The 24,312-nt window shown below is 36.6% G+C and overlaps 1 protein-coding gene across 6 annotated transcripts in view; it reads left to right on the forward strand.

Annotated features, from left to right (window-relative positions):
* Positions 1 to 24,312, forward strand: part of Rfx3 (regulatory factor X3) — a 251,199-nt gene that overhangs the window by 18,059 nt on the left and 208,828 nt on the right. For 3 of the 6 annotated variants that reach the window (XM_051199662.1, XM_051199664.1, XM_051199667.1), the window contains exon 2: positions 13,059 to 13,151. The exons of the other annotated variants lie outside the window; for them this stretch is intronic. In XM_051199662.1, coding sequence (XP_051055619.1) covers positions 13,082 to 13,151 — 70 coding nt within the window. In that variant the 5' untranslated portion in view covers positions 13,059 to 13,081. The remainder of the gene's footprint in view (positions 1 to 13,058; positions 13,152 to 24,312) is intronic. 6 annotated transcript variants of the gene reach the window in all.

The following is a 24,312-nucleotide window of genomic DNA, read 5'->3' on the forward strand; positions in this document are numbered from 1 at the left end:
ACTAAACATCCCAAGTGTATTCTTCAACATCCTAATATACCCAAACCAAAAAGGCAAGAGACTTCTTTATTAAGATACAAGGAACAAAATAGACTTCCTTAATTTTCCAAACATTCAGTGGAGTAAATCTCTCGTTATTTGACCTTAAGGATTAGGAGTAACCACACCTTAAACCAAGTCTCTTGTTATTTAGATAAGACATCCATGGCTAAGACCAAACATCCTACAGTAGCCAGGCCTTTGGGCTTTAGGTCTTATGACTTTAACCTTGGAAGAATATGATAGTTTTGAACTTTCTGACCTTAAGCCAAAATGAAGCGAAGCCATTTTATGGTCCCTGACACCCAACCCTCTTGCCCCCTTTTTTTGATCAATATATTTTCATTGTGTAGCATCCCTTTAGGTGATAATTTTGCTGAGTTACTACTCTGTGTGAAGTGATTCCAACTTCATATTTGAGAAGGAACTCAAATTTCTATAGCAGATTTAAAAGTATATGTTCATTTTCGTTATTACTTATTTACGAGTGTGAATGGTGTTTGTGAGGTGTATGCGTGTGTGTGTGTGTGTGTGTGTGTGTGTGCGCGCGCACACACATGCGTGTGCACAGGTACATGTTGAGGCCCAGAGTTGCAGATGAGTACTGTGTATCTTTGTCAGTTGCTTTTCCACTTCTTTATAGAGCCAGTGTTTCTCACTTGACCTGAGCTGCAATGGTGCAACCCGCCAACCAAGTTAGCCAGCCCTCCCAGGGGATCCTCTGCTTCTGCCTCTCCACTGCTGGGATTACAGGCAGAGCATGCCTGCCTGTATTTACAAGGATTCTGGGACCTTAACTCTAGCCATGCACTTGTAGGGAAAGTGCTTTACCCTCTGAACTATTTCCCTAGCCTCTTTTATTTTTTAAAAATTAAAAAAAAAAAAAAAAAGTGTAAAATGTGTATTTGTGTGCCGGTGTGGGTGCATGTGTTGTAGTGGGTGTGAAGGTAACAGACACCCCTTCCTTTCTCTTGAGACAGGTTCTCATTGGCCTGCCACTTTGCCAGGGTAGTGGGCTATGAGCTTCCAGGGTTTGCCATCACTGCAGTTGTCAGGGTACACCACTGTGCCCTTTGGTGTACATGTGTTCTGAGTATTCAGACTCTGGTAGTCCAGCTTACTTACTGAATCAATTCACTGTCCCTCATTTCCACTTTCTACATCCATGCATTTATTGAGCAACCATTGACACAAAATGAACCAAGAAATGAACTGCTTGCTGTAGGAATGAATTAGGCTTCTGTTCTGGAAGGTAAAGGAGAAAAAAACAAAATGGAAATAGAGTGTAGTAGTTGGTTCTAAATGCTATGGATAGAAATAAGGTGAGGATGGAGGGTAGAGTGCCGGGTGGAGACCGATCTGTGTTAAATAGGACAGTGCAGACCTTTGAACAAAGGTGTGAAATGGGATGAGTCTTTGGGTGCTTCTTCAGATATGACTGTGTGTGTTCAGACTATTGATGATTGATTGATGGTAGCTTTTATTTTATTTTTGCTATATTAGCAGGGTTTTTTTTTTTTTTTCTCTCCCATTTGTTCTCATGGTTTATTCTGCTTTTCTGTATGGACCTTTGTTTTAAAATTTCTTATGTTTTTCTCTGCATATATATATATATATATACATATACATATATATATATATATATATATATATTAGTGTGGTTATTGACTAGATACACAGGTTTTTTTTTTTTTTTTAAAGAAATAAGCACTTGAGAAACTTGGAAAATAACTCCTTCATGCATTCAGTGTTCTTCTGAATAACCTGTAACTATTGCTAAATGTATTCTAAATACCTAAACAGAACTCATATGCAAAGGAGAAAATGTAAAATTGGAATTAATAGAATTGGCCAGACTACAGCTTGATTGGTTGTTTTCTTAGTTTGCTTATGTGTAACATTAACCTGTAAAAAAAAAAAAAAAATCTTTGTTTATGATGGATTTTAAGTTAAAGGTCTCACATCGTTTTATAATTTTAATTTTATATGGTATAGACACCATAATCTCATCTTTAATTACAGTTTGAATATTGTTATTTTGACTAATGATTGTCTTTTTTTTTTTTTTTGGCTTTTTGAGACAGGGTATCTGTGTATTGCTTTGGAGCCTATCTTGGAACTAGCTCTGTAGACCAGGTTGGCCTGGAACTCACAGATCCTCCTGCTTCTGCCTCTGCTTCTGCCTCTCAAATGCTGGGACTAAAGGCACACACCACTAATGCCTGGCTCATCATTTGATATTTTTAAGTGCAGAATTTTCAGTTACTCATGTCAAAATCATATTTTCCATTTTAATTCATTGGAAAATATTCAGTATTATTTGCCATTGTGAAATATATCACTTCATATTTGAGTTATGTGTAACACATATTTAACACGAGGCAGATAACTATCTGATAGCATTTAAGTAAAAATTAATGGAATTTTTGTGCAGCATTAATAAAAACAAAACCTTTCTCTGAACTTATTTATAATATATGCAATATTATTTAAGTTTTTATTACATTTTTATTTGTGGTGTGTATGTGCCTACAAATGTGCATGCCACTGCATGCTGTAGAGGTCAAAGGACAACTTGAGAGCATGTTCTTTTCTTTTATCTTGTGGATCCTGGTGAAATAATTTGAAGAAGCAAACTGAGAAAACATTGTTGTGTGAGACAGGAAACCTTGGATTCAGTTCTTACAACCATCAGAAGAGAGGAGAAACCTTGTATGTGTGCCCCTTGGGATGTCTTTTTTTTTTTTTTTTTCTTTATAGTCGCAAAGGTATAATTAGTACTGAGAGGAATTTTCATCTTCAAGTTATTGGTCACCCACCTTAATTATGTGACGAATCAAAGGCAGAGGGTTCTCTACTTAAAGACAATTATGAAAATAAAATCTATTTAGAACTTAGTTCTATTCAAAATTTACTGAGGATATTTGATTTATAGAAAGTAAATTTAGAAAGGTAGGTATTTGGGTATGAAATATGATAGGGTGACAAATCCAGGATTTATAATAGAAGACAGAATTGTATAGGTCAACATGTTTTCTAAAGCTTCATGGCTTGGTTTCCTTTAAGGGTGCCATACTTCACATTGCAGCTGGATAGCCTTGAGGAGGCAAGGATCAGTGAGTACCATAAAACACTATGCAGCAAGATTTAGGATGTTGCATAAATACCCTCGCTTACTTTCTTTTGATCCCTTTGCCTTTTGGTTCATTCTACTTAATAAGAATCTAATTATAAAAATATCATATACCTAATTTAGAACTTCACTTTTATTAAATCAGTTTTTCAGTATTTTTCTTTTTTCCCTTTGAGCAGATTGGAACAATGTAATATATTTGTCAAACAATTGACCAGGAATTAAATAACTGCTTTGGAACTTAATAAATTTGCCAACATATGCCCTGTGAATAATATGTTTCTAACTCAAATGTGGCTTTAATAACTATTGATTACTATGTTTGTAAATTTGTGATGTATATATTTTAATGTTTTGATCTTATGTATGGAATCAACATTGGAGTTGTTTAAAATGTTTCCATATTAACTGTCTCTTCAGCTTTAGAATTAAATAATTTTTTTTTTTTAAGGTAGGACATTAGAAAGTATTTCAGTTGTTTCTTTTGGAAATTAAGTAGAGTCCATATTTGGTTTTTATATCATATGTCTACTGGCATTCCTGAATCCTGAAAATGAGGGTTTTCTGACTTGTAATAATGACAAAATAATTATACATTTTTTAATGTAAGCTTTTCTATTTGCTTTCTTCGAGCTTTACATCTATAAAGTGATTCTTCATGTGTCTTTCTACCAGTCTTCTGTTCATTATTCTCTTTCTAGTGTGCGTTATCTTTGTCACCCTTTTCTGGCTGACTTTTCCTATTTGCTGTGTTTTTAAGTTGGCTTTATTTACAAACTGTCAGTTCTAAGTCTTTGGCTCAGGCCGAGTTCTTTGGTCAAACATTGCTTTCCCAAATCAGTCTCCTTCCTTTTGGATTCATTGTCCTTTTGTTTTAGAATAGTTGTTCCACATTCTCCTGTTTGTTGCTTATGGATACTCTGAGAGAAATAGTTGTCTTTATTCCGCTCCTATGTTGTGAAAGGAGAAGAAATGAAAGTAATTCAGAGAGATCTATGGTTCTTTCAAAGTGAGCTAGGTAGGGCATTGACAGATGGGAGTGTTCCCAGCTCTGCATGGGATCAAGGTTGTGATGAATATGGAGAATGTGCTCATCCTAAGTTTTTCAAATTTGTTTTTAAGGTTCAAAAATTGCAGACAATATTAATTTAACCAGAGTGTCACTTGAAAATCCTGGATGCATTTTTCAAATTTGTGTTGTTATTAAATAATTTAATTTACCTTTTCCTGTACATCTTTGACATTTTATGATACTACACTTTTAAGTCTTTCTCCTAATACTCTGTGAAGAAGGGCCTAACATGTGTGAACATTTAAGTCTGTACAAATTGTTGTTTTAACAGTGGTGGGAGGCCTTCCCTACTCTATGCCACTTCTCAGTGTGCTTTTACACAATTTGTTTAGCAGAGTTTTATTGACAGACTCCATGATTCCTTTGTCGAATTAAATTTAAATAAAATAATGTTTAATGAAGTAAAATTTGTGTATAACTTATCCAGCATTAATCTTAAAAATATAGACACTTTGTGATAGAATAGATTCCTGAATTAATCTAAAAACATCAACTGAGACCAATAGGGAAACAAAAATGATTTTACAATAAAGTGAAATTCAGAATACCTTTTTTATAAATTTCACTGCTGCTACTTTTGTAACTATAGGCTTGCTAAGTTTACTTTTCTATTGTTGGACTTATAGTAGGTTTTGAAAAAAATCAAACTTGGCACTGTTCTACCCCAACTCCTCCCCCCACCAAAGTTTGCTGAGTTCATATATATATCTCCTTTTAGGGAACTATATGGGTAGAAAAACTTGGAGTAGTAGGTGGTAAAATTGAAATGTAGATCATAATCTGTTTGTTTTACCAAATTAGTTAGGGGTTCTAAGGATTCATTTTGAATATTTGTGTATATTTAGCATTTCATCTCTTTGTTAGAAAGCTCTCAGTGTGACTTGTTTTTAATAGGATGTGTCTTGAATTGTGAGCCAATCACTCTTGAAAAGTATTAAGCCCTTTAAACACACTGGTCAGTCCCACAGAGGGAAGCCTACAGGTTTATTAGCACTGCTTGGCCTGAAAGCACAGCATACCCTTTTAGGTTTCACAGCAACAGACTCCTAGCAACCGTAATAGATTGAATTTCTAAGACTGACTGGGCCGGATGTAATAATAAAGCAAGAGGTACAAACAGTTGTCATGGTTTTCTTTTCATAGCCAGCTAGTTTGATTTAGTGAAGCTTAGCTTTTCAAAATGGGCAAACTTCTGAGAAAACTATCACTGTTTGTGCATAGGACTTTGTTATCACCATAGCAATAGTGATGCCAGAATTTAAGAGTCATAGATTAATACTATGCCCATAATATGAACAAAAGTTAACAAGAATTATTCTCAAAAGTATTCAGGAGGAAGTATTTAAAAGGACATTATCATAAACTTAGAGTGAGAGCCAGAAAATCCTAATATCCCTTTTAAAAATAAAAATGTTGTGATATTTATGCTTTCTCTCTTTTTGACATTCTATTTTTATTTTGCTGCAGTTCTCTGTAGTTTTATGTTGTGATGTAACTGAACAGTTATATAAAACTAATCATTTAAAAAAATCTCAAAACATTAAAATAAAAGACACCCAGCTTACTTGAATTACTTTGAAGTTGTAAACCAATTGAAACAGAGAATTGGTTAACGAAACAATAAAGAATTTCATTTTTTGTAGTGATAGGAAAAGCACTGTGGTTTGTCTAAGGATGTGATGTCTTCTAACTTCTCAGCATTTTTTCTTTTTTGCCATTAGTGTGTTTACTAATGTCACTGTGAAAAGGAACTTAATTCCAACACATTCACAGTCTGAAGAAGGATGCTTCCATCAAAGAAAGAGACTCACAGAGCTGTTAGAGTTGAGAGTAGAACTACAGCCTTTGACAGCAATAAGCTGTAAATATACACACATGCTAATACCCCTGATTTGTTCATCTTTTGTGTCAGCATTTGGGAAAGATTGTTAAAGTGGCAGTTGTAGTAAAGACTAGCAATTACAGTAAAGAGCAGAAATTAGGTATTTGTGACCTATTATATTTCATTAAAAGACTTCCTTATTAAAATGGCACTGCTTACTCTGATTACTTGACAGCTGCCCAAAACAGATTAGAAAATACATAGTTTCAGCTAAAGGTAATATCAACCTCTTAAGCAAGCTTATAGCTTAGAATAAATAAATGGTATGGGAGAAGCCATTTTTAAACAAATTTGCTTTTGGGAGAAGTGTTTATCAGTAACTAAGTAGTATGCTCCCTTAGCATTCATGTAGAAAGAGCTTACCAATGGGATTTTCCCACTGAGATGTGTTAGAGTGCTCATCTAAGGTCACACTAACTTTCTCCTAGACAATTTACCTTGAGGAATATAGATCGAGGGAGCAGTGTGGTGTCAAGCATTTGTTCTGCCCCCATCCCCAGCATTGTTCAAACTTCGGAAGCTCCATCACTAGGTTATTTTTGTAATATTCTAAATGTTCATATTTTCATGACAGTTTACCCCAGTGAGTTCAATACTTGGAACTTTAGGCATCCCTTCATGATAATGAATTGTTTACTTTTTCTAGACAAAATTTTTATCTTCTGTGGCTCTTGTTAACTTCAGTCATATTTCTGCTTGCTTTGGAAATAATACCTACCATTTATTTATTTATTTATTTATTTATTTATTGTATCTGTCATCTATAACATCAAGTATGGGACAATCACTGTGTAGAAGATTCTGTGAATACCATATTACACTTCACTGTTGAAGACACAAACACAGGCTCGGTGTGAAATTAACGTACACAAAACTTCCTTTCAGAATTCACAACATTGATAGAAAGCTGTTGTATGTTTATGGAACTGTATACTTTCTACAAAGACTGAAGCTCAGCTTGTGTGAGACACTCATGATTAATTCCAATTATGCACAAGTTGGATTTTCAGTCTAATAAATATCTGGCTCAAGTTGGAAGAGTTTTGCTACTTTGTAGAATTCAAAGAGAAGAAAATGTGGCCTAGTTTTGTTCCGTTTTTTCTTTATAAGAAATTTGAACTTAAGCCTCAGTTTGTTGTTTGGTCGCTAATTGCTTAAATAAACATTCCTTTGATTCCAGGTTTTTGAAATGTGAAAATGGGGATGCTATGTACTCAAGAGGGCTATAAAATAAGTAAAAGATAATATGGACTAAGAATAGAAAGAACTTATGTCCATCTGGTTAATTTGAAAATTGACATTTTTTTTTTAAAAGTATACTTTTTTCTACTTTTTATTTCATGTGTGTGGGTGTTTTGCCTGCATGTATGTCTGTGTGCATGCAGGGCCTGTGGAAGCCAGAAGAAGGTGTTAGATCCCTGGGACAGGAGTTACAGATGCTTGTGAACCTCTTGTGTGTGCTTGGAAACAAATACGGTTCTCTGGTATAGCAGCTAGTGCTGTTAATCACTGAGCCATGTTTCCAGCGCTGACATCATCATCTGCATTGTGTCTCACTACTGTGCTGTAAGATGTGAGGGAAGTATTTCTGCAGAGAGCAGTGGCTGAAAAGAGTATCACACATCCAGACTTCAGAAACTACATTGTTTTCAGAGAGGTGTGTGATATATTAAATCATTTCAGTACTGGTTAATATTGAAAAATTTATGTATAAAGTAACCTTTTATTCTACCCCTTCGGGCCACATTTTTTTTTTTTTAAATTATGAGAACTGTTAAGTGTATGATAACATGTTAAATGGTAACTTGTCCACAGTTTTGATAGAATTTCTAAGGACAGAACATACTTTTGATATTTTGGTGAATATGTACAATGAAGCCTTTGTACATATAAATATGTACAAAGAGTTCCTCTATAACTTTTTTTTCTGTGTGAAAACTAAGTGAAGATGTGCCTAGAGGAAAGAGAATTAATTGACAGTGATCAGGATCTCTGTTAAGAATTAAAGCAGCCTTGGAGGCATAGTAAGTGGATTGATACCTTTGGTAATGTTTAGTTTAAGAATATTCAACTTTTTTCAGTTAATTTAATAAAAATTATTTATATTTTACTATATTCTATTGTTAATGTCATATTCATTTAATGAGAAGGTATAGTCAAAAGAATACAAATGGCTTGAAATAATATAGACAGTGACTATATGGCCTCATATATTTGAGGATGGCAATTCTTGCCTATGTTTAAGGAAAGGCAAAGGTACGGGATTTGCTTAACTAGTGAGAAGTATGCATAGACAGATACTCTGGAGCCAGGGCAAACAACACTTAATATTAAGAAGTACTGTCTGCAGTAGAACCACTTGCTGTTATTTGTGATTTTTGTAGACCACAAGTCATCCTTTCTCAAGGACAATTTGTATGTTTATATTGTTGAGCTCTTTAATGGAATTTAAAGAATGAAGCATTGTTAAGAATACTAAATTAATGGTGTTTTGTAATTGAAAACTTTAAAAAAATTAATGTTTTATTTAAAACTTTTCATTTTACATATTTTGATAATATTCTTTTCACTTCCCCAACTCCTTCTAGACCCCTTTTACCTCCTTACCCATCCAACTTAACATTTGTGGTGTGTTTTCTCTCAAAATACCCGAAGAAAAAGTACACACACATGCCCACACACATAAAACCCAAAGCATTGAGTCTGTTTTGTTGCTGGCCTTCCATGGAGGGTGGGATATACTCTGTGACACTCCATTGGAGAAAATTGATTTTTTCTTTCTCCTAGCAGGTACCAGTGACAAATAGCCTCTAGGTTAGGCGTGGGAATTTGTGCCTACTTTCCCTTCTCAGTGCTAGAACTTTGCCTGCTTTGAACATGTGTAGGATTTGTGCATACTATCACATTCTCTGTGAGTTCATGTGCTTTTCAGTCCTCTTGTATCTTGAAGATACTGTTCCCTTGGAGTTGTCCACCAGCTCTGGTTCTTATGCATAGAATCCCAAGCGTTGAGAGGAGGGGTTTGAAACAGACATTACATTTAGGGCTGAGTGCTCCAAAGTTCTTTCACTCCTATAAAACTATTGCTAGGTATTGTGTCTCTGGAATTATTTTACCATTGTTTCCTATAATGCCTTTCTGAAGAATTACCACATAATATAGTGATTTTAGTCAAAAGATGATTTCTCTACTTCTTACCATACTAAGTGCATAGCTTAATTACTTTTCAATTGAAGGCCATTGGTAATGTGTGGATGTAGAAGAATTGGAAAAAAAAAAAAAAAAAAAAAAAAAAAGAAAGATTCTGGGTTTGAGTAGAGAAATTTTTATTTGTTTGTTTTTGTTTTGTGTTTTCGAGACAGGGTTTCTCTGTGGCTTTGTAGCTGTCCTGGAACTAGCTCTTGTAGACCAGGCTGGTCTTGAAGTCACAGAGATCCGCCTGCCTCTGCCTTCAAGTGCTGAAATTAAAGGTGTGCGCCACCACCACCGGGCTGCAGAGTAAGAGAAATTTTAAGGGAGAAGTTAATACCATGAATTGTGTCTTACAGTTGTGAGGCTTATTCACACAGTAGATGTAGAGCCAAGTATGTGAAGAGTTTTCAGAGTTCATTTGGAATAGTGAAACAGATGGAATAGACAAGAAAGAGGCATAGAATTTACAACATGGTTACAACATAACCAGCAGTGTACACTGAAGAAAGGATCCGATGAAAGTGGTCTTTACTGAGATGAATTTGGCAGTTCTCTATAGAATAGATTATAGACATTAAGCATAAAGGCAGAGTAATCGAGGACTCTGCCTTTTAATTAAGAAAGGCCTTACTTGTGGTCTGTTTGCTTTTCTAATACCTTGAGTTCCTGAGTGATACAGATAACTGTTTCTCAGTGGAGTTGTATTGGAAAATGTGAACACAAATGTAACACCAGCTATATGTAAACCACTGGCACTATGCTTGAGTAGAGTTTTAAAACTCAGTATGATGCTGAACTGAACAAACTTCTTGTCCCACGAGCTTAGATCTGGACAGAGCCAGAGCCTACAACCAGAGGAGCTGGAGAGATGGCTAACTGGTTCTCCTGAGGACCTAGATTCACTTTCCTGAGCCCACATGGCAGCTCAGAGCCATTAATAATTTTAGTTTCAGGGGATCTGACTGTTTCTGTCCTCCCTGGACAACTGCATGCATGTGTTGCACAGACATACATGAAGACAAAGTACCCCCCCACACACACATACACATACCTACACACCCACACATGCACAAGTGCAAGAACTTGGAACAATAGTTTCTCTCAACTGTTCTCAAGATGGTCCTGGATGTGACCATTTGACATGATGACAAATCAGCAGGGTTTCTTACTGTATTTGTGAAGTACCATAAGAATGAAAAGGCTAAAAGACAGCTAGGTTCTTGATGACTTGTAATGCAGTAGAGAAAGACAGTATTTGGGTGCAGTAAGAATGGGAAATAACCAAGTATTGCTTTTCACTGTGTTTGGTAGCATCTAGTCACTTTCTCACGCATTGCTAACTACCTTACCAGAGATGAAGAAGTCATAGACTACAACAAGAGGTAAATAAATTACTGAAAGTCACTGTAGAGTTTGGGACACCTGGGAGGGCATTTTGTTGACATGGTAGTACATTTACATGATTAGTGCATTGTGTATGAGGATCATATGTATTCTTTTTAATTGAATCCTTGGATATGAACAGGTTCTCAAGGAAGAAATTAGGTTTAACATTAAAGCAATGAGTGGTAGAGGCACACTTGTATCGGTGAACTAGTATGGCAGCTGAGGAACTTGTTGGCAGTGTCTTAAAAGATCTGAGCAGTTGTACCATAGTGTCATGGGAAAGAGAGAACCAACTGTTCCAAGTGGAGATTTTGTTTATAGCCTGTTTGGCTAGGAGGGATTGGCAAAGATAAATTGACTGTTATTTAGCCTGAACTTTGATGATCACAAGCTTGATGTAGGGAAGGATATTTGGAGAAAATAATTAGAATGAAAGGAGTAGTTAAAAGTTTAAAATAATACATATGTTGTTGTAGGCCTGTATAATTAGTAATTATGTAACTTAAAATTCATTGTGAAACGTAGTCACTTCATTTATAATATATACAACAAACTTCATTTCAGAAAACATTTACAGTGTAAAAGGCATATCTGATAATAGAGTTTAAATTGTCCAGTTCCTTTTGAGAAAGTGCATGTGTTAATTAATATAGATTATTTCATTTAGCTGAATCTGATTTGTAATCCTCTAGACACACATGAACACCTGTGATTATTTTGTGAGCCTTGTCTTTAGTTAGTCCTAAATGTGTGTGTTTAGATTTTTCTGCCTGTTCATATAGACTCAGCTGTACCTGTTTACTTTGTTATTTTTCCAAGTTTAATGGGCCAGTATAAAAATTTATGACAGCTGTCACTTGTACCTTTAAGGAAAATGAAAACAAAACTAAATCATGTTAGAAAACCGTGTTGCTGTTTATAGTTGATTATAACATACACACTATGCTAAACTGACCTGTGATATCATGGAACAAATTCAGGCCAGCAAAAATAGTCTGAAGAGGTATAAACAGGATACATAAGTGTCTATTGTGTTGTCATTGTTGCTGTAAGTTGACAGTATTAGAGATAAAGATCAGTGGTTTCAAAATAACCTTTTTTATTTTTCAACCATGGACCAGAAAGAAAAATCGGGAGAAGTATGATATGCATACCTGGCACTCAAAAGGTAGTGCCAGGATCATCTGTCTGAGACTGAGGCCAACTTAGTCTACATAGCTATCTTGAAATTGTTTTTCTATAAAATTGCATATTGTGTGTGTTTTACTGATGCTTTGGGCTTTATGACCTGTTCATGTCTGCTTTGTTTCCTCATTTCCAAGGAATCATTTATTTTATGATTTGAGCTAGTATATATTATATATTAATCTTTTTTCATTTTTCTTTAAATATAGAAAGTTAGTGGATTTTGTTTTCAGAGTTTGTTCTTCACATTGTATATACTCTTATTTATTTATTTTAATTTTTTTTATTTTACATCTCAATCCCAGTTCCCTTTTTCCTCCCTCCCTCTCTCTTTCCCTCCTTCCCTTTTTCCCTCCCTCTCTCCCTCTCTCCCTCCCTCCCATGCTCCCCCCGACCACCCTCCCATCCCATCCCCCCCCACTCCACAGGGAGGGTGGTGCCTTCCAGGAGGGATCAGCAAAATCTTTCAAGTCATTTGGAGTAGGGACTAGACCCTCCCTCCTCCCTCTAGGTTAAGGGAGTATCCCTTCATGGGGAATGTGCTACCAAAGTCCTTTTGTGCACCAGGGATACATCCTGGTTCCACTGTCAGAGGTCCCTTAGACTGCCCTGGCCCTCTAACTGAGACCCATGTACATGGGTCTGAATCAGTTCAATGCTGGTTTCCCAGCTATCAGTCCATTAGCTCTCCCTTGTTCAGGTCAGCTGTCTCTGTGGGTTTCTGTAGCCTAGTTTCTGTAGCCTAGTCTTGTCCCCATTTTCTTTACTCCTCCCTGTCTGCATCTGGATTCCAGTTCAGATCAGTGTTTAGAATTTTAAGATACATTAAAGAATGTTATTGATAATCTAATTTTTACAAATATGTTTGAGCTCTTGGTATTTTTGGCATTTTATGATAAAGAATACCTTGAGTTTGACTGGTTGAAAAACTAGGGGTAACGATCACATGTTCTCTATTACTCATGTTACATAGAGACACACAAAGAATAGAATACTTCAATCTGTCATATATAGGGTATCATGTCTGAAAATTTTAGTGTCTGTTTAGAATTTTGAAATGTTTTTCTTAGTGGTCGACCGTGAATATGGTGAGTGGCTTTATTCTTTCACAACAGTATGTACTAGAGACATCATTAGATTGTGTTATGTAATTCTTTTAAATGCTTCAGGAAACCTGTTTGTCCGTGGTGCTATGGAAACTATAAGAGAACTTCTCTCTGCTGTCTATCACCTAGCCCCTCTGTCACCTCCAGCTGTCTCAGGTAGGAATAAAGGCATGCTGTTTTGAAAAGTCATATAGCTATCATTCAGTTTATAGCCAAACAATGAGAAAGCAGCCACACCCCTGTGTGTGAGATAATTAAGTACTTTTCAAACTTAGAGCAGTTTAACGAGAACAAAAACCGAAGATGCAGTCTTTATCACATTTTTTTGGTAGCCGTATGTCACCCTCCATAATGTCTGGATTGGGTATCCTAAACTGGTAGCCATACATACTCCCTGCATTTCTGTGCTACTTAAATTACCAGACATCATGCACATATCAGAATCTACTTAAAGGTAGAAAAATAGCAATCACTTTTTGACATTCAGACAATGGTGTAATCTCACTTCAACCAGTGGATTTTGACTATTTGGTGAGTAATTGGCTAACATGTTTCTGATAATTCCTCCACTCAATAATGATTGTTCTTTACAGAGAACCTTTCCTTTGGCATTCAGAAACATGGAAGGAGCTGGAATGGGGGTGGTGGTGGTAGGAGGGTAGGCTTGGTGTCTGAGCACTTACAAGCTGTTCATTATTGGTCTCTGAGATGGTGTTTGTATTCAACTATTCTTACCTTTCCAAATTGTTGAAATTCAATTGCCAGTCCATTAAAATTGGTAAAGCATTATAAAAAAATGAAACCTAAGCAATTAAATTTGGTATTTCCAAGTAAAATATATGGTTTACCTTTTAGTTGGTGATCTAATGATCTCATAATTAAATGTGTCTTAATGTTTTTAAATGTGGTTCGCATTTTCCCATGTGGTGCTGGTTATTGAACCCAGGACCTCATGTATGCTAGGCCCATGCTCTGAGCTATACTCTGAGCAAATTCTTGGATCTGATATGCTTACTTTTACTATGGTGTGGATTAGACCTGGTGTCTCTCTCATGGGCTAAACAAGTGGACTATCTCTGAGGTATACTGCCAGTTCAATTTGTCTTTAAAAGCTGTCTTTTCAAGTTTATTTCATAATCCTATGAACTTTTATATATTCCCAACTGAAGATGTGTTGATAAAGTAGAATCTATCAAAGTTCTGGGTTCTTTAGCCTTTCTTACCAAGGAAAATTTTCACTTTCTATGGGAAAATAAATGTATACGCTGTTGGTCAAGAGACAAGGCCAAAGAGAAATAAGAACTATCTCCTCAATCTCAGAGCTAAAGAGGAACCAAAACTATAGCTTACTCCCCATATATGTGTGTGTAAGTGGGGAGGAGAGGGAGGAACAGAAAAGAGAGGGACTAACAGAGAGGGAGAGAAAGGAGAGATAAGTGTGTGAGAGAGGGAGAGAGAGTTTATGAGAATGTGTGCGCATGTGTGTATGTGAGTGAGGGAGAGGAGAGCGTGTTTGGAAAAGAAAGGAGAGATAGAGTGTTGGAGAGAGTGTGGGTACATATGTGTATGTGAGAGAAGGAGGAGAGGGAGAGAGAGAGAGAGAGAGGGAAAGAGAGAGAGAGAGAGAGAGAGAGAGAGGGAGAAAAGGTAGGTGGAATCAGAGGCAGAACAAAACAGAGACGGAGGCAAGAATAGCTTTGTTTTTGCTTCCCCAATACTGTGTACTCTGAAACTTGTGTTTCTGTAAATGTCCTCTATAGAGTGCAGCAAAAGTGCCCCAGTGCATTTCTCAAAATTTTATCATGGATATAAGGCTACAGTATGGTTTTAAGAATGGTGATTAATTTTGTGTCTAATCCCTCATAACATGGTTTGAAATATAACTATGCATTTATGTGTAGGAGTTAAAATTTAAGAGCTATAATTTTATCAGAGTATATTTAAAGTAACAGTTCTTGCTTTCAGATAGTTTCCTAGGAAATGTTGCAATTTTCTTGTATTTTTCAAACCATTGAAGTTGTTAATCAAATCAGTCTGATACTCATTTTACTTACTGATTTCCATAATTGAGAATATCTGACTGTAGATATCACACATCTAATAATTATACAAGTTTATGTGAATTTGTGAAGAGGGTCTTCACACTATACAGTTAAAGTGGTTGCAATATATTTTTAGAAATAATATAAAGGAAATAAGCCAATGAATGTGCTGGTAGACCTTTCCCTTAGGAAAGTAGTGGAGGAAGCATCCTTCAGTCATCCCAAGGGAAGCAGCAGAGAACAGTTTCACATGTGTTTATCTTTATACCATTTTTTCTTTTCCTCTGCTATTTAGACCTTTAGGTTTGGTAGCATTATTCTCCTCTGTTGTACGTGATGTGAATAAAGTTATTGGAAAAGGGGAAATGGAAGAAAGGAAGGAAATTTGTATATAGGCCAGCAATTATAATGTAGCTCATTTTTTTTCTGTTTATTTGGTGTGTGCGTTGGGGGGGGGGCACTGTATAGAGTAAGAACTTGCCCTGGTTGGTCAGTTTATGGTGTAGCCACTGTTCCTTGATGTAAATGGGGAAGCATTGATGAGTGAAGAAATACAGTTTAAGTAATGTAGTTTTTATGTCGATGATAGTTGTGAACTATGATATAACTGACGTATTCTACCCACCATGTCAGTAACTTCCAAATTGTTTTCAAATTAAAGACATTCTGCATTGGGGGTTGTTAGAAGTCAGACTGGTTTACAGAGCACATTCATGTTTACTTCTTTCATTTGGGACCCTGAGTTACTACACTTCCCAGCTAACACAGCTCTATATAGTTGACTTTAAATTAAGAATTGCACTCTCTCTGGTGTAAGTGTAATTTTATATATACTTCTTTTGTTACTGGATGTTGTGGATCTAGAAATAATAATTCAACTTTTGATGTTTTCCCTTTTTTTTTCTTTTTTTTTTTTAATGAATATTTCCTGACTTTACACACTCCACTGGGAATAACATTTGTTTTTGAGATGTTAGTTTAAAAAAGAAATAGAAAAAGTTTGTTAAACACATAAGACTCCCTAATTGAATATATAATGTCTGAAGTAAAAAGTGACATTAGTAAGAATTGTCATTCCGCATGGTATTTGAAGTGTTGCTTGGATTTCCTAACACCAACCCTGGCAGTTAAACATATTTGGTTTTTTTCAAGGTAATTTTTATGAGCTTCGGTCTGTTTAATAGAATAAAAATGCTGGGTTATGGTAATCTTCAGAAATAGTGGTAGAATTGCTAGAAATGATAACTTCTTCACTTCAAAGAATTGTAGAGCCTTTCATATGCAAGTTTCAAGTTGATGTTTTATGATACATAAATATGCATTTAATTCTTGCTGTATTGTAATAATCTATGAAGTTTCTTATCTGCAAACACAGGAGAAGTTCTACAATCAGTGGTTCTTCAAACCATCATGAAATTTAGTGTGAGTTTGTTGTAAAATACACAAATTCAAGTTAAACGTAGCTGTTTAGAATCAAATTTTATTTCATTTTTAGAGTCAATTCATTCTACAAATTGAATATATGTGGAGTTTTTGTTCTAAGATGGCAGTGGTATCTGTTTTTCTGAAACTGGTTAATGAGCTTTTAGTTTAGCAGGATAAGTTAAACACCCCTAGATGATACTATTCAGTGATTTTTTTTATTTCCCCACAGTCTATTCTGGACATGGATCAGTTGGGAGGGCAAAATGCTCCTGATCAGAGTGAGCAACACAGCCATGGCTTCTTAAAGTGACTCAAATTTGCATTCCAAGTTACTTGAATTTCTCTTCTCTTTTTCTAAAATCAATACAGTGCCATAATGCTATAGAGAAAAAGAATTAACTTTCTTGCAAACCAGACCTATATAGAACAACCTTAAGTTATAGAAAGGACACTTTTATTTTTGTCATAAAGAAGACCCTTCTTAAAAGGTCTCTAAGCTTTGGAGTCGGCAGACTGGTATTTCAGATAGTCTCACTGTGTCTTCAAGACATTCATACGGTTCTTGTTACAATTATGCTGCCAATTACTTGGAAAAATGATGCTATATTCTTTTTGTGCTTAAAAATGATACATGCAGTTTATGAAGATGTGTAAGTTATTTTCTTAGGTATTGTCTTAGTGTTTGCTGTTGCTGTGAAGAGACACCATGAATATGGCAGCTCTTACAAGGAAAACATTTCATTGAGGTGGTGGCTTACAGTTTAGAGGTTCAGTCCATTATCATTGTGAAGGAGAGCATGGCAGAATGAAAGCATACATGGAGCTGGCTGTGTCTTGACCAGAAGAAAGCAGAAAGTCAACTAACTGTCACACCGAGGGAAGCTTGAGAAAAAGAGATCTCAAAGCCCACCCCAACGAGGCCACACCTCCTAGTAGTGCCACTTCCTTTGGTGGCCATAGATATATTAAGATTAAAAACTGTGAGTACATTTGAGGTTATGGCAGTAAAATTCCTTTATTATATATAAGAAACTTCATGTTGGGGCTAGAGAGATGCTGCTCTCCCACAAAACCCAAGTTCAGCTCCAGCACCCATATGGCAGCTCTCAACAGTGTAACTCCCATTCCAGGGATCCAACTCCCTTTCTTGGGCTCCTTGGCACCAGGAATGCATGTGGTGCACTTACATATACGCAGACAAGCATTCACATGCATTAAATATTAAAATCTTTTTTAAAAATCCATATTATTGTATGTGTTTTTTACTAATAGTTGATAAAGAATACAAAAGGGTATAAGGAGTCAGGTTTTTCTGCCTGCTGCCAGTCTGGTCCCGCTGCCACAGCCCCAATTAACACACAGAGACTCTGTATTTGATATTATGCTGTTGGCCAGTTACTTGTTTCTTATAGGCTAGCTCTGTCTTAAGTATTAACCCATTTCTATGTATTTCCACGTGGTCTTACCAGTGAGAGGCGGCTGGCGGTTCTATTCTCTCCAGACTCTCCATCTTGACTCCTTACTCCTTCCTCTTTCCTCCTTGTCTCCTAGTCCCACCTATCTTGCTTTCCTATTGGCCAACAGTGCTTTATTCATTAACCAGTATGAGAAACATATATACATAATGGCATCTCCCATCAAAAGGGACCAAATATTAGTCAAGAATGAGGCAGAAGCAATATTTCCACCCAACTATCTTAGACTGTCTTGCATTTCATATATCGATCTTTGAAGATACTGTGTCAGACCTTGAAGCAAGTACTCCATTAAACTCCTATAATCTTCCCATTAACTCTCCAAATGAAATGGGTACCTGAGATTTTAGATTACTGGCTATTCACTTTTCATATTGAAAGTGGTCTGAATCCCCATGTTTCCCTCAGCTCCAGGTAAATTAATCTGGTTGTCAAACCTGAAGCAAATAAGATGAGCCTACTTAATGGTCTTTGTCTGTATTGACTTAACACTGACTTATCCCACCCCAGAAGCACCAATGCTCATTATTATGGGTTGTCTTACTATGGAGATGTTGACTATTGCTTTTTAAAATCCATCAACTTCAGTCATGAGACATCTGGATAAAGCTTTAGAACAAGTTACAGTCTTATTCACCTTGGCATTTTTAAGTTGAGAAAATTGGTCCTAGAAAATGCTAGGTAAATTGTTAAATGTTAGGATGTTAAGTAATTTAAGTTAAGCACATGGCAAAGTAAAACTCAAACATAACATTTGTACTTTAAGCCTATATTAAGTTAACTCTGGAGGTTTTGCCACCCAATTGCCAGGCTAAAGAAGGGTACCAGTGTGTATGTCTTGAATTGATTGGCACAAGTGGTGATCTTTAGTATGGATGACATTTATTTGGATATTTCTAAAGGAAGATTCCCCTCTGATTTTTGTTTGTATGTGGAGTTTATATGTGTTTGATAAGCATGTTTCTGATCACATAATCTCCAGAGAAAGTGGAGCCCAAAAAAGAGAGCTTAACTGCAGGGAGGCGGAAAGCTATGATTTGTCTGTTGTTACTCTCTCACCTGCACCTTAATCTTTACCAGAAATTACCTGTTTTACTTTATTCACTGAAAATTTATTTAATGCCTGCTATGTAGTGGGCTAGAAATAATAACATTGAACAAGAAACCATGGTTCCTACTTGCAAAGTACCACATGTTGCAGCATGTTTGCTTCCAAATGACCTGAAGACCACTTACCTTTCCCCACTATTGTGACAACCAGAGTGGCACTAAGTATTTACCAAAAAAAAAAAAAAAAAAAAAAAACCCTACTCAGCATGGTGTAGTGGCATGTATGATCAATACTGATTTCATGTTGGTGCTTGTTTATTCCTTATTCAACTTAATTGATTTTAAGAGTTCATTTCATTAGGATCCTGGCTTACTGTAAAGCATCAAGAAAGTATAAAAGTTACAAAGGAGAAAATGAAAAATAATGAGAATAAGCCTAGCATTCATAGATTAGGGCATGTCTTCATGTCTCTGAGTGCATGTGTGTTCCCACTGCTGCTCCTGGATGTACATCTGCAAAGTGAAATGTGTTCTTCATGACAATCGGGTCACAAAGTTTGGTTTAATGAAAAGGATATTAAATTAAATCATCTGTCACATGAAATCTAGAATGCCGATCTAATTTGTGTGTTTTCTTTTTAACTATGCATTTAAATTATCTTGGTTTTAGTCTTAGGTCTGAACTAGTAACATTACCATCAGCATTTTGAGTTGTCTGGAGTATTCTATTTCGTATGAATTTTGAGTTCAGGGGTATTAAACAGGATTTCTTTTTACACGGTATCCATTGTCTATTCTACAGAAGTATACAATTTTTAAAAAATTTGACGGAAGCACGATTAATAAAAGACCCAGAGATAGATATTGGGGTTCAAGTTTCAAGCTTAAGTTCAGACAAGCAAAGCTGCCTGCCATTAGCTCTCATCTCTAACTCAGGCTGAAAGGGCTGAACCACTCACTAGCTCTTCAGCAGGCCTCAGACTGCTTCCTCTCCTAAGTGTGGCCTGAGAATGAATGCATCTTACTGAATACTGAAGCCCCTGCTCCTATCTTGTATAGCCCTTTTCTGCTGAGATTAAACGCATGTGATCTGGTACTCTTTTAGACTGATTCAGTCTCATGTATTCCTGGGTGGCCTTGAACTCAGAGAGATCCCTCAACCTCTTAATCCTGAGTCATAGGATTAAAGGTGTGTACCACTACCTCCTAACTTCTGGCTGCTGCAATTAAAGGTGTGTGCCTGGCTTCTGTGACTTGTGACTGACTTTGTTTTCTAATCCTCAGGCAAGCTTTAATAAATCATAAATAATATATCACTACACTCGACACTCGTTTAAATATTTTTCCATAACAATGAATTAAATTTTATATCCTCTGGCATTGTATGAATATATCAGTTGAATGAAGCAATTGTCTACACATATAGATGATATCCTATATAATTTTGTTAATAGTTATTAATTGTATGCAAAGTTTATATACCTAATTATTTCCTTGATAAGAATTCTTAAGAATAGAATTACTTCATAGAAGGTAAGTACTTTGGGAATATTTTTATTAATTGAAAAATAACTCTTTAGCAAACTTTTATGTCAGTTTTTACTACCAGTAATTATACTTTAATGTTGTGTTTCTTTACTGGTTCTCTGATATTAGGTGTGGCCTATCTTTTTAATTAAAATTTTCACAGCACTTGAAAAATAACCTCATGGACTTGTGTTTCTTTGACAAGTAATGACAACTTTACAGGGTATACTATATCTGCTGTGTCTTGGATGAGTCTCCCAAAGTTAGAAAATGTTTTACATCATCTCAGGATGGAATAGTTAGGAGAATATGTTGTAATAAATTCAGTTTGGACCCTTGCTGCCTTGTTTATTACTTTATTGCCTTTCTGCTCTTAGGGATGACTTGGGAAGAGGGCTAGAGCCTATGGGGAACCTTTGTATTCATCCTTCTTCAGCTTGGACTTCCTTGTTCCTAGAACCATCCGAAGTAATTTTTTTAAATTACGGTAACTAGTCAGTTAATTTAGCGTGTGTGTTTGAGTGTGTGCACACACATGCATGGACCATAATGCAGATGTACGTGTGAAAGGACAGCCTACAGGAGTGGGAGTCGGTTCTCCCTTTGCCAGTGTGTGCCAGGGACTGGCAGGCTGTGTGGCATGCACTAATCTCTTTGAGCCATTCACAGGCCAGAAATACTTCTTTTTATAAATCACCCAGTTTGGAATAGTCTGAGATATACCAAATATACTAAGTATTTCTGTCATTGATTTTTACTTTTCATATAATTAGTACCTTGTCTTTTGGGCAGTTTTCTTTTGCTCTTCCCTGTTAAATTTCAAGATCGCTTCATTATCTAGATTCAGTTTGCACTTCTTTGTCACTGATTAATTACTTGCAAGCTAGGATGCCATTAACACTGCTCACTTAAAAAACACTTAAGACATTGTGCCTGGAGAGGTGACTCGGCTCTAGAACATGTGCTTCCTGTGTCGGAGGCCCTCAGTTTAATCTCAAGGACACATATATACAGGAACACAAATTTTGCTGTGCTCTTTTGTGGTTTTGTTCAAATGACTTCTTTGCATGTAAATGTGTAAGTTTATTGTTTTTTCCCAGCTGATGTTCTCATAAACATGACTATTATGACTTATGAAGACCATGTGGGATGATTAGATGTATTTGTGTTTGTTGACATTGTTGTTATTATTTATTTTATTTTATTTTATTTTATTTTATTTTATTTGAGACAGTGCCACACTCTCTAGCCTAGGCTGGTGTGGAACACTCATTGGGTAGCTTAAGTTACCATAAAATGTTGTTCTGCCTTGCCATCTCAAGTGCTAAGTTTGCATGTACTTTCCACCACACCAGCAAAGTCAGAGGGAAGTATACTTACAGATGTGAAACCATTTTACAGATGTGGAAGGTGACACGTTGCAATAATGAAGATCTATTGCTCTGTGACTTAGTTTCTCTTTTTGTTGTTTTTCAGGAACAGGTCTTCCTATGGCACTCCGAGCTTAGGTATGCACCTTTCAAGTTGAGCCTTTCCTAGGTGCAGTCTTGTCTTCAGGGTCTCTTTCTTATTGTCCTGGTGCTTAGCAGGATTTCTTTAACGATGCCAACATCTTTAAAGAGTTAGAGGAGCTCTGTCATTATTTTTTTTTCCTCTATTTGTTGCTCTCTTTGTACATTTGAATGAGGGCAGTGAGCAATAACCATGACACAGCCTCAGTGTTGTAGCTTGAAATTTTCTGTCAAAGAAATTAGGCCATTACTTTTGAATTCAGTTTCCCTTGGGTTCTTGGGACATTGGCAGACTGCAGCCATGATTCTTTGACAGAACATAACCCAGTTGGCCTTTAGCCCAGATCCCAACAGTGTCCTCGTTCTCTGAAACTTCATAAGCCAGGCCTTCACAGTTAGTACTTTTGTTTGCACTCTTGTCTTCAAAACTCCCACTAGAGTGGGCCATGTAAGCTCTGTTTATGGCTGTCTAGAGCTTTTCTCCCTCAGAGTTCCAAACTCTTCTACATTCCCCATGTAAACCATGTCTGGAGGCCTAAGACCCACCTGGTCAAGTTTATCAGGGCAGCAGCCTCACTTGTAATAATTTCTGTCTTAGTAGTTACTCTTCTGTTGCTATGATAAATAACTTGAAAAGAGTCATTTAAGGGAGGAGGGGGTTTATGTAAGCTTACAGTTCCAGAGGGGTATGACCCCTATCATGGAGTCAGGAGCAGTGGGGTGGTTAGTCACGTTGCATCCACACCCTGGAAGCTGAGAGTGAACCAGAAGTGTGTCCTGTAAAAAAAAGTCCACTTCTAGTGACCCACTTCAATCAGGGGGCCCCAACCAGGGGGCCCCACCTCCTGGCCACACTTTCCTGAATGATACTTTCAGCTGGGGACCAATTGTTCAAACAAGAGTCCTTGGGGAACATTTCACATTAAACTACAGCACTGTGATTATAGTTTTAGTAGATGCATGTAAAAATGTGGTCATGAAAAAATAACAAATGTGGGTAAAATGTAGTTGGAATATCTTCCATTTAAGCCATTTCCAGAGTTTCTTATATTTGATTCCATTCTGATCACATGAACATTTGCCTTAATGTTGCAGTAATTGGTTACATTTATGGTATTCAGAGCTCTTGCAAAGTCCTTTTCTTTTCCATTTGAGCTTTAACAAATATGCAAAGAGTATTTCACAAACAGAACATAGAATTAAAGCCGCTTTGGGTCTAGATGTAATCTTTAGGAGGGCCTGGCAGCTTCAATGCTGTGTTTTAAGAGACTGGAATCTTGTAACAAATTTCATTAGCCTTCTAGAAAGACCAGGTGGAAAACTGACCAAATGGAAAGGGAAAGGCTTGACAAATATCTGGAGAGCGAAGCCTAGCTATCCTAGTCTCTTAGATTTGCCTGTCTGTCATCTGCAAGCAGGAAGCCGTCATATGATCGCTTGTAAGACAGAAGGCCTCTCAAGCGCTGCCCCAATAGTGGAACTATGGAATATAAAATGAGAATTATTCTGAGCCAGTTAGTCTTGGTAGAGTTTACTGTTCATCAGGATGTAGTGAGGTATACACCTGCCCGCACCTGTTGCACCGACCACGCCCCCTATGGGCGTGGTCACACGTAAGGGTGGGGAAAGCTAGGTCTGGGGTCCAGGACCCAAGCTCACTCTCTTGCTTCCTGGTCGGGTTGCGGAGAGCATCCGGGTGGCAGGGTGGCAATCTGTGGATCATGAGCCCCTGGAGGTCATCTGTTGTTGCATGCATGTGTAAGTGAATTCTCACCTAACCTATACTTAGTCCAGTGAATCTTAATTCCCTCGCATTAACAGGAAAAATACCCAAAACCATTCTTGAACAGGTGTTGATTATTTTTGTCCTTCTTGAATAGTTTTGATCTTATGTGGCTTATATAAGCACAATGTTAAAGAGAAATCATAGAAATGAAAAATTATTTTCCCGCGCTTTTGTTATTTAATTTCAACTTCGCGTGTTTGACTAAAGTTGTTTGAATCTGAAGAAAACCCTGTTCTGTACGAGTCTCTTCAGAGGAGTTTGGGAGGGATAGCCTGTGGATAGGCTTAGGGATGCCTTCCCTCTGGGTTCTCCATTGTCTCGTGTAGGGCTGTCTACTAGGTTGTTTAGGTCTGTTTTCTTTTCGTTGATTTCCTTGCTCCACTCACAGATTTCTGTCTTTTTTTTTGTTTGTTTTTGTTTTTTTGCTTTTTGTTTTTTTTTGTTTTTAAGATCCTTTCTGTCACAGTTGAATTGGATTTGCCAAGGTAAGATAGAATAGCT

This window comes from Phodopus roborovskii, unplaced genomic scaffold, assembly GCF_943737965.1.
Source record: "Phodopus roborovskii unplaced genomic scaffold, PHOROB, whole genome shotgun sequence".
NCBI lineage: Eukaryota > Metazoa > Chordata > Mammalia > Rodentia > Cricetidae > Phodopus > Phodopus roborovskii.